This window comes from Ictalurus furcatus, chromosome 1 (genome assembly GCF_023375685.1).
Source record: "Ictalurus furcatus strain D&B chromosome 1, Billie_1.0, whole genome shotgun sequence".
Lineage (NCBI taxonomy): Eukaryota > Metazoa > Chordata > Actinopteri > Siluriformes > Ictaluridae > Ictalurus > Ictalurus furcatus.
This window is the reverse complement of record NC_071255.1, coordinates 26,798,695-26,810,042: the sequence shown is the minus strand read 5'-3', so window position 1 is coordinate 26,810,042 and position 11,348 is coordinate 26,798,695. Positions and strand designations below refer to the sequence as shown.

Below are 11,348 nucleotides of genomic sequence, written 5' to 3'. Positions count from 1 at the left end.
GCCCTGGGTAGTCAGTACCCATCTCCACCCACTGGGGCCCTGGGTAGTCCACTACCACTCCAACGGCCCTGCTTCTAAATAATGAAAATAGTCAAGTCAAAAGATAGATCAAAGACGTTACTTTTACACGAGTGTACAGTATAAGGAAATGTAGTTTAGCTAGCCTCAGGCGTAAACATACAGGAAACCTCTGATATCCATTTTGTGGTTAAAATCTGCACATGAAAATTATTTTAGTGACAATGCGTCTAAAATGTAAACAACAAAACAAACAAAAAAAAGGTGAATAACAATAACATCAAAGTCTTGTCATTGTTCAATAATGACAAGACTTTGATGTTATTGTTATTCACCTTTTGATTAACCAATGATAGTTAAGCTCTCTGGGTTACAGTGGCGCGCGAACTGCGTGCACTCTCATTTCCCGCTCGTGACAGTCACTTTCGCGCCGCCAGCAGCTCCGTACCCGCGCTCCAAAGATTCCGATTCACTAACTTACGCAAGTGTGCGTAAAGCAGTGCTGCCGCTTGCGCTCGGCGCAGGCTGCCTGTGCGCTGTTTGCGTAAGTGCGCTGTTTGGCGGCACGGCTGCGCACGCCCTCGCTCTGTCTGCAGTTCCGTGCTGGCGCAAGCGCGTCCTCCCGCGTGTGTGTGCTCGTCCTCAGGCCAACAAAACACAAAGTGCATTATTCACCACTGGCTGCCTGACATTCAACCTAGACTTCTCCAGGGGACCAAAACACCACTAGAGGGTGAGAAACGCGCTTTTTTCGCTAATTGGAGCAGCTTTTAAAATAATTGCACAGTGTTTGAGCAGGATGCTGCGCGCTCTCGGCTTCGTCATGTCAGGAGTGTTCATGGCTGCTCGTGCTTGTGTCCGTCGTGAACGGCGTCCATATTACTAGCGCTCATACACACACTCTCACACGCACACGCACACACACACACTCTCTCTCGTGCACACACAGGGAGTCCATCCCGTGTTCATAAAGACTGCCGCCATGTAGCCTGGTTATAACGAGACTTCACTTAATGAATGAACATTTTTATTCAGCTTGACAAGGATTTTAGTTGCTAAATCGTGTGATATAACAATGGTTTGCTCATGCTAGTTAGCTACACTGCTAGCTAGCTAGCTGGCCGGTGAATTTATAAAGCTAGCTGGTTAGCTAGCCGTCCTGCTAAATGCTAACCGTACATAATAGCCTCTGCCTTTAGATGTTAGCATAACAAGATGGTTGCTAACAGGGGTGGCTAATGCGGCAGGTAAACAATACCGAGAGAGCATTTTTAGCCCAAACAAAACACAACTAGCGCAGTGCATGTTTGTAAGAGTAGAAAACACAGCCGTGGTTTGTGGTATCCTGTAATAATCAAACATCATTTCACACCTACTTTTCCTCCGGCCTCGGAAAGTCAATAGCTTGCTAGCTAGCAACCTCATTTGGCTCAGGAGCTATGAGATTGTAAACTTTGCTTATCTCTTTTATCACTCCTCAAATACAGCTTACAGTGCTGGATAATGAATCCTTTCAACAACAAGAACAAACAAGAAAGAAACATGTTTGTGTGTATAAACGTGCTGTACAGGAATATAGCCACCTGCCTAGTTTAATTAAACTGTTCAAGCTCTTGTGCTGGTCAAATCAATGAAAACATGTTTATATCCTGATCTCATTTATAAGCCGTGAATAAAGTGCTCCGATAATTATTTCTAGCATAATTACTTTGAGTTTTCTTAAACCAAGAACACTGAACATCTCGTCTTCTCTTCTTCCTTCCCTCCAGAACCCTGTTCCAGCATGTCAGAAACTTTGAAATATGTGGACGATGAACACAAAACTATTTTCCTGAAGATTTTGAACGAACAGAGACTAGAAGGCGAGCACTGTGACATAGCTGTGGTGGTCGAAGACGTGAAGTTCAGGGCACATCGGTGTGTGTTAGCAGCTTGCAGCAATTACTTCAAAAAGCTTTTTAAAAAGCACGAGGTGGACAGTTCATCGGTCATTGAGATTGACTTCATCCGCTCGGACATCTTCGAAGAGGTGCTGAATTACATGTACACGGCTAAGATTTCCGTTAAGAAAAAAGATGTAAATTTAATGATGTCGTCCGGACAAATACTCGGAATACGATTTTTGGACAAGCTGTGCTCTCAGAAACGCGACATGTCCTCTGAGGAGAAAAACGACCATAAAACCGCCAAATATCCCTACGACCTTGTGAAAATCGGACTTCAACCGGATGAGCCCCAGTTAAATCAAGACAGTGACGTCCAGGTCATTGGCGACCAAGATGACGCTCCATCTGACGATATTGTAGAGGAGCCTCAAGGCAATCACGATCTAGACAAATCACCCAACAGTGCCCTGCGAGTGGAGGAGGCAACTTCACTTTTGAAAGAACTAACCCAGGAGGAAGTACACAAGGTTGCGTGTTATGATCAGGATGTGGAAGCTCTGGACGCTGAGCCCAAAGAGCTTGCCGCTCACACCCAGACCCTTGCGTTTGCTGACAGCATGGGGGACGTTAAGGATGAGCAAGCTCCTGGATGGAGCACGGCTACTGCAGACATGAAGCTTGAATACCTTCTGTACGGCCACAGGGACCAGTTCGCCTGCCAGGTTTGCGGGAAGACCTTCGTGGACGAGAACCGGCTGAGGAAACATGAAAAGCTGCATTCTGCCGAGAGACCGTTCATATGTGAGATATGCACCAAAGCCTTCACCACGCAGGCCCACTTGAAAGAGCATTTAAAAATCCACACTGGCTTCAAACCCTACAGATGCGAAGACTGTGGCAAGTCTTTCATCCGCGCCCCAGATCTGAAGAAACACGAGAGGGTACACAGCAACGAGCGGCCCTTCAACTGCCACATGTGCGAGAAAGCTTTTAAACACAAGTCCCACCTGAAGGACCACGAACGGCGACACCGGGGCGAAAAGCCTTTCAGGTGTAGCTCCTGCACCAAGGCTTTTGCCAAAGCGTCCGATTTGAAGAGACATGAGAACAACATGCACAGTGAGAGGAAGCAGCTGTCTGCAAACAGCTTGCAGAGTGAGACTGAACAGCTGCAAGCGGCCGCGATGGCAGCAGAGGCCGAGCAGCAACTGGAATCCATAGCATGCTCATAACATAACGTGTGTGTGTGTTCAATACACTCACACTGATGCACTGTAGAACAATCTTTTCTTACCCATTTCAATATGGTAAACAGATGCAGTCTTATTGGTTTGGTCTTGTTTTAAGTTCATTTTTTTTGAACGATTAGAATATCAGATAGTTTATTAATTTTAGAAAGATACGTTGATTAACACTGTTGGACAAATTTTTTTTATTATTTTCTTCCAGATGTAAATGGTGCAAGATGTTTTTTTTTCTCACTGTAAACTTCATACCAAATGTATTTCAGTATTTGTGGCAGTGCAATGGACAGTGAATTGTACTGACTTACACGTGTTGATACAGTACACATGCACAGTGCCAGTTTTGCTAAGAAAACAGACTTATCAAAATGCTGATGAAAAATCATGTCTTTGATGGTCAGACTTTCCATCAACTATCTTACAAGATGAAAAGAAGATTTAGCTTATTGATATTTTTGCTGTAATAAAAAGAAGGCATTTCCAAAAGTGCAGACTTTTGTGCATCGGTTGCATCTTTGTATTTTGTGTGTGGCGCATAAAAATTTACAGCTTGTAAAGAATTTCAACCAAACCTGTTGAACAATAAGTCATTCCTAGTAAGCAATCTTTGCAGCTTATTTATCTTATGAAATTTTGTGTGAAACCGGGCAGCGCAGTGCAGTGGGTAGATCCGGAGTCCCCAGTTTAATCCTGAGCTTGGGGTTGATATCTGCGCTAGGGTTTTTTTTTTTTTTCACAGCTCCCAAACATAGGTGGATTGGCAGGGCTTAATTAATATCTATGGCATGAGTTACCCTTCTTTATAAGAAAGTATGTTTACATGGACAACAATAATCCAATATTAATCCAATTAAGACAATACTCTGATTAAGAAACCAGCATGTAAACAGCGATTTCCGATTACTTTAATCCGACTAAAGTGATACTCGAGGTAAACACAAATCGAATTAAGACATGTGGAGTATTCCTGTTGTAGTCACATTATCGGAGTGCGTTATAGACATGTACATACTTGTAATTACACTATTAACGTCATGTGGGAGATTTCACCATATTTTACGACAGGACACACACATGGCAGTGCTCAACCGTTTGACAGCAAAAAAGAGCACGGCTGCATCCGAAACCACATACTTACCTGCTACAGTATATGGTAGGTACAATACATATATTTCTATATAGTATGTAAGTATGCAGTTTCGGATGCAACCCACGGTTTCAATCAGTCGTCTATTAGCACGTATAGCATGACAAATAATTAACTGCACTTGAAACTTTCGTAAAATTAAAAATGACACACCCAAAACTGTATATGGTACCATAACGAAGAGGAACTGTATATTGATACGTGAAATTCTGGAGGGAATGTAATGATGTGTGACGTTAATCGATCTGTATTCTATAACATGTAAAATGGGAACATGAAAAGAATATCCTAAAATCAACTCATGTAAACACCTTAATCAGAATATTGTCTTATTCAGAATAAGGTCAATAATTACTGATGTCCATGTAAACATAGTCATTGAAGTCACAACCCTCTGTTACTAAGCCAAAGATTTATTATCTGGGGGCTCACAATTAATTATGAAGACTCTTACTACATTACATTACTACTTACTACATAATTATTAATATGATGAGGATATCACCTGGCTGGATCGTTATCTATTAACATCCCAAATATGTAAACTGGTAGAACACTTTCTGTTTATAAACAACTGGTAACGATACCCTTATTTACATATATTACATAATGTAGTATGTCGCAAAGGTATCAATCGAAAACTATCAACAAATGAATAAATAAATGACTCACATGATGAGAGTCCTTGGATGAAGTCCTGTCTCTTATGAAAGAATAGGTAACTTCGCTAATTGTCCGCCACAGTGGCAGGCATCCAATCAGAACTGACTTCCGGAAAAACTAGTTAGCCAATGATATTTGAGGCTACAGCTGAGCCCGCCTACTGCTGACAAAATAAAAATATTCGCTCGCGCAGAGAAAAACTACAAAACTCAGAAAAAGCATACAAAACTGTCAGTAAAGAGAAGGCGTGTTTCATCTTGTTGGCCCTTATGATAAACTGTCACTGTGATATAAAATTAAATGTGTGTGGTTTAAAAACGTGTCGCTACTAACTGCTTATTATTAGGTTGTTTTTCTTTTTACAGAACAACCCCGGACACATTTGATAATTTCACGTATTTCCTGAAAACATTTCTTCTTCTCGTCATGTCTCAAGTCCTCGCTTTGAGATGTCAGAATGAATAAATTAGCAGTTTTGCGTCGTGTGAACGTCAGGAGGCGTTAAACACGCACGGATAGCCTAGGAATCGAGTCGGCTAGTGCGCATGCGCAATTAGCGACAAGGAGCACTTCAAAACGTTCAGGTGTGAATAAGGTGATCTAACATCATCACTTCGTTCCCAAAATACGAGTTTCATTCATCCAATTTAGCTACCCCGTTGTTCTCTTTTCACGCTTTTGCATTGGGTTTTAAGAGAAATATCTCAGTGCGTTATACATGATGTAAGTGTTACTTTCTCAAGCTGTACAAGTTGAAGTGGCAGGGGTTTTTTTCTTCGCACATTGGCCACGCTTTGTCGGCTGCTCATTATTAAAAAAAAAATAGCAACGGATTCACTATTGTCTTTGTTATAGACAATCTGGAAATCTTGTTTTTATTTCACAATAATTTAACGTTAAAGTGCAGTATTAGACAACCCTTAACTTCTGCCGCGGAGGATATAAGCTAGGCTAGCCTTCATTCTCAGGAGTGCATGAAGTTTAGAAACCTTGTCAGTTTTCTTTCAGTCATGCTCGTGAAAATTACGTTTTTGTCTGAAGTGTCCATCTCGCTTTATTTATTTATTTATATTATTATTATTTTTATTTTTTTAGAGTTAGGAGTGAAAACGTCTTATCACTGTCACCTACTTCTCAAACTCGGTGAGGAATCATGAAAGTGGAAGAGGAAGGTGAGAGAGCCAGAGAAGGCCATTCACACAGCAAGAAGAGACCAGCCGAGACAGACGACCACAGGTAGAGGAAAACCTTTTAGTTTTAGTCTCCATCAAACTGTGTGCATTTATCAAGTTTAGAAGCAGATTTTTCCAAAGTGACTTATGGGCAAGGTTGCCATGTTTGAGTGACAAATATAGCCCAGTGGCCATTCACACCCTTTACACTGCTTTTACAAACATCATGACTAGCTTTACAAAATACACCCACTGAACACTTTATTAGGAACACTATACTAATACTGGGTACAGCTTCTCTTTGCTTTGCTCTGCTCTTAAAACGGCCTCAATTCTTCATGACATGGATTCCACAAGATGTTGGAAACATTACTATGAGGTTCTGGTCCATGTTGAGATGATTTCATCATGCAATTACTGCAGATTTTTCAGGTGCACTTTCATGATGCGAATCTCCCGTTCTACCACATGGCAAAGGTGATCTACTGGATTCAGATCTGGTGACTGGGAAGACCACTGAATTCATTGTCATGTTCATGAAACCAGTTTGAGAGGACTTTTGCTTTGTGACATGGTGCTGGATGAAGCCATTAGAAGATGGTAAATTGAGGACATGAAGGGATGCACATGGTCAGCAACAACACTCAAACCGGCTGTTGCATTCAAGCGATGATTGATTGGTATTAACAGACCCAAAGTGTGCAAAGAAAACATTCCTCACACCATTATGCCATCTCGTCCAGCCTGGACTGTTGACACAAGGCAGGTTGGGTCCATGGATTCATGCTGTTGGTGCCAAATTCTGACCCTACCATCTGTGTGTCTCAGCAGAAATCGAGATTCATCAAACCAGGTTACATTTTTCCAGTCTTCAACTGGCCAGTTTTGATTTGTCTGTGCCCACTGCAGCCTCAGCTTTCTGTCCTTGGCTGACGGACGTGGAACCTAACGTCGTCTTCTGCTGTTGTAGCCCATCCGCCTCAAGGTTCAACGTGTTGTGCATTCTGTGATGCTTTTCTGCTCACCACAATTGTACAGAGTAATTATGTGAGTTACCGTAGCCGTTCTGTCAGCATGAACCAGTCTGGACCATTCTCTGTAGACCTCTCTCATCAGCAAGGCTGCAGAACTGCTGCTCACTGGATGTTTTTTTCTTTATTGCACCATTCTGAGTAATCTCTACTGACTGTTGTACATGAAAATCCATCCCAGGAGATCAGCAATTAGAGAAATATTCAAACCATTCTGATGGTTGTTGTGAACATTACCTGAAGCTGCTGTCCATATCCACATGATTTTATACATTGCACTGCTGACACATGATTGGCTTATTAGATATTTGCATGAATGTTTCAGCGTGCAGGTGTTCCTATTAAAGTGTTTGCTGAGTGTATTTAGAATAGTAGAATTTAGAAGTCATGTCATGCACTTCATATTGAAAGAACTGGTTAAATGAACATGCTGCTTCTCTAAATAGTTTTTTTAACCAAGGTCCTGCAATTTTCTGAATAAAGTCAGAATAAAGAATAGCTATGAGAATTCATTGATGCACAACACCACACATTTATAATCACACACAGCTAAGGTTCAGTTTGGGATCAAGACACATTCGTATGAGAGGTGATTACCCTAAATGTCTGCTTGTACATCTTTCAATACATTGATTTAATGATGCAAAATGCCCAAATCCCAAACCGCATACAAGAAAGCCATAGCAGCATGTGAGAAAGTACTCCGTATTGTGGTGCATACACTGTACAGTGCAGTCGGTTCAACTACAGAAGGTGCCAGTCTGCTTTTACCACTTCCACCTGGCCCACATACTCTATATTGTCAAAAGTATGTGGGCACCTAACCACTTGCACCCATATGTACTTTTTGAACATCCCATTTCAAATGTAGTCCCCTTTTGCTGTTATAATATAACCTCCACTCTTCTAGGAAGGCTTTCCACTACATTTTGGAGCATGGCTGTGGGGATTTGTGTTCATTCAGCTATAAGAGCATTAGTGAGGTCAGGCACTGATGTCTAGTCAACATTCCAGTTCATTCCAATGTCTTCAGTGGGGATGAGGTCAGGGCTTTGTTGAGTTCTTCCACACCAAACTTGGCAAATCATGTCTTCATGGATTTTGCATCGTGCACAGGAGCACTGTCATGTTTGGGTCCCTTAGTTTCAACGAAGGGAAATTCATTCTAGAATTCTAGACAGTTGTGTGCTTTCAACTTTGTGGCAAAAGTTTGGAAAAGGACCAGATATGGGTGTGATGGTCAGGTGTCCACAAACATTTGGCCATATAGTGTACCACTGCACAGTGATGGCAATGAATTTCATTTTGGCTTGCCACATACACCGTAGCAGATTTTGGTCGTGATCATACCATAATTTAAATTTTGCCTAACTGGATATGGCATTTGGGCCATTGGTTAGCATATGTTGCAAAATGCTATTGAAAAGCCATAATTATGACCTTTTCCTCTGCCAAATTTGTCATGAATCATTTTTCATGCCAGAATTAGGAAGAAGGTGAAATCAGGATCCAAGAAAAACCTTAAAGGTTCTGAAGTAAATGGAAAGTCCCACGGATCGTCCGCAAAGGTATGCTAGACATGAAAGGTCATACATTTTTAACACACATGTACAAGGGTGTTTTGTAAAAAAAAAAAAAATTTTTTTTAAGAACTCACACTCAGGATCTTCACACAAACCTCTGCAGGAATCTAAGATCACAAGGTGTGCTTTTAAGGTCTTCAATATCTTTTGTCCAGATAAATGAAACCATATTGTTAGCCATACCTCATAATATATACTATATATGCTTCACATAGCTCTGAAAAATTGAAGTCTGATGCTGGGAACAGTGGATCTGAAGCTGAGGGCATGAAGTTGGTATGATCTCTCTTTTTGTTTTTGTTATGTTTTGGGGTTTTTTTTTTTTTTTGGTGAAATGTTGACCATGTGATGGCACTGTTACCATTCTACTGGTCATTTGCAATATTCTCTATGAGCTGTGATTTATGTAAGTAATATGCTTGTTTCTGTTAGGAGTCCTATGAAGACTTGGAAAAGAGGCAAGTTATTTATTAGCTGTTTGGTTAAACGATTCCCAATAGTTGTATAATACTAATGCTAGAAAATTTATAGCATAATATGAATATGAATGCATGAATGTGAATGATCTGTTCTTGTATTATAGAGCGGATGGGAACAATAACTTGGAAGTAATGCGACCACAAGTGAAAATGGAACATGAAGGAAATGAATTGTCAGTGGCTCTAAAACCTTTCATAAACATTTATATTGTTATGGTTGGAGCTTGGTAATATGACAATATAATATGGATATTGTGATAAATTATGTCACAGTGCACATTGAGCTAGAATGGGCATTGTCAGTATATTCTTATAACGAAATATAATTGAAAGCAGTCGATTAGATGTTCATTTTGTTATGGATCTTTAAATGTATAAAATAATGTAACTTCAGTGTTAAATTATTTCTTTTTTTTAGACATCTCGTTAAACTCAAATGCAACACTACTGTTTTGCTGGCATTTCGTTAGCGAGACTAAATATTATGCTAGTTATTGATTTGTGTTTTTGTCTTTTAAGAGCGATTTTATCTGGGAAAACTAAGAACTGCAAGGTGTGTTGCTTTTTTCTTACAGTTGTGATTTGGATAGTCTTAGAATAATTGTTAATAACAGTTCATTATTCATTTTTAGTCGAGAACTCTCAGCCATAAAAGCAGCCACAAACATAAGCATCGACACAAGACTACAGATGACAAGGGTCCTATACTCGCAGGAAGCAGGTACAATAATGGACATTTTGATGTCATTTCATGTGAACTATTATTCATGGTAGTTTCATACAGTGATGCAAAAAGTTTAACTTTGTTTCCCTGAACCATTTTTTTTTTCTTTTTTAAATAATCCTTAATATGTCACATGTGCATGTAGTTATCAGCTCAACAGTCTGTAAAATTTGAGAAATACAGCATGAGAGAGGCAGGGGGGGCTCGATATTTAGCTCCTCTTTGAATTTACAATTGTGTATTTCAAGAGTTTCACAAATGCAGTTACTTGTAGATTACATTGAATCCAGTTAACATGAGGGACTGACATCTTTGCACTTGATGTAATTTTATTTGCATACAAATACCGGAACACTTAGGAGGCTTACACACTGGCAGTTTAGTCCAAAACAGAGCAGGGTTTGCATGAAAAATTGGTCATTTGAAAGCTGTCGTGCAGTAGGAGCTGGTCTGAGTTCAGTTCAGCTGGAACTGGGCCACGATTCCCATGAATGAGAACGCAACTCGAACTCAGGTCCGCACTTGTTCAGGAAGTAAAGTAACCTGTGCATTTGTGTTAGCCGATGACGACGACATTAGTTTCCACAACACACGTGTACCATGAGTCGCAGGGGAACACTGTGGGATACAGAAGAGGTCGGTTGTTGCACATATCTGCTGCAGATAATATCTGCTGTGCATAAAATGCACCAAAATAATAAAATAAAAAATATGGTGAATCGTGTTGTGTTCTCCATGAGCGTTTGTGATGACGTAAGATGAACGCAAATGCACCGGGGTTTGACAGTGTGAAAACCACCTACGTGAATTAGAAAGTAAGTGAACTTGTATATACCTTTAATCTAGAAGATACATCATAGGGTCAAAAGTTTGTGAACACATGACCATCACACCCATATACTGTATGGTTCTTGCCCAAGCTGTTGCCACAAAGTTGGAAGCACACAGCTGTGTGGAATGTATGCTGCAGCATTACACTTTCGCTTCAATTGAACTAGGGATCTGACGGTGAGGAAATTTTCCCAACGGTTAATCGACATGTGTCAATACCGGTATCACCAGGGGATGGGGGGCGTTTCCCTCTTTCCCCTCTTTTCCCCCTTACTTTTAAATCACTTATGAATGGCCCTCCGCATTTCACTTTCGCTTTCGAATTAGCTGCAATTCAGTGGCAGCAATTGCTTGAATGATGGGTTCATTATTCTTCTTAATGAAAAACACAACAAAACACTACAATAACAAACTCGCTTATATTAAACATTTATATTAAACGCTTATATTAAACATGAACTTTTGAAACCAAATCTTCTGCCATCGTCTTGTCAGTCAGCTCGCCTCACTCTCCTTAAATCTGATCTGTGCTGCAACTCTGGCTCATTCAGGACATGCGGAATCGAGCAG

At 40.6% G+C, this 11,348-nt stretch overlaps 1 protein-coding gene across 6 annotated transcripts; it reads left to right on the top strand.

Moving 5' to 3' along the window:
- Window positions 1-414: 414 nt before the first annotated feature.
- Window positions 415-10,926, top strand: zbtb14 (zinc finger and BTB domain containing 14). 6 transcript variants are annotated; one of them, XR_008386942.1, is made up of 5 exons: window positions 415-751; window positions 1,788-6,194; window positions 8,645-9,396; window positions 9,743-9,776; window positions 9,856-10,925. XR_008386942.1 is itself a non-coding variant. In XM_053634879.1 (2 exons), exon 2 carries the CDS (start codon window positions 1,802-1,804, stop codon window positions 3,134-3,136), a length of 1,335 nt encoding a protein of 444 aa, XP_053490854.1. In that variant the 5' UTR covers window positions 415-751; window positions 1,788-1,801; the 3' UTR covers window positions 3,137-6,510. The 6 variants fall into 6 exon arrangements, 1 of the variants encoding a protein (XP_053490854.1); XR_008386938.1 differs by having other exon boundaries at window positions 8,645-8,729; window positions 8,812-10,926; XR_008386940.1 differs by having other exon boundaries at window positions 8,645-9,776; window positions 9,856-10,926.
- Window positions 10,927-11,348: the final 422 nt, after the last annotated feature.

Bases quoted from the DNA above. Each gene is read 5' to 3' on its own strand.
- zbtb14 (XM_053634879.1), top strand. From the start codon at position 1,802: ATGTCAGAAACTTTGAAATATGTGGACGATGAACACAAAACTATTTTC.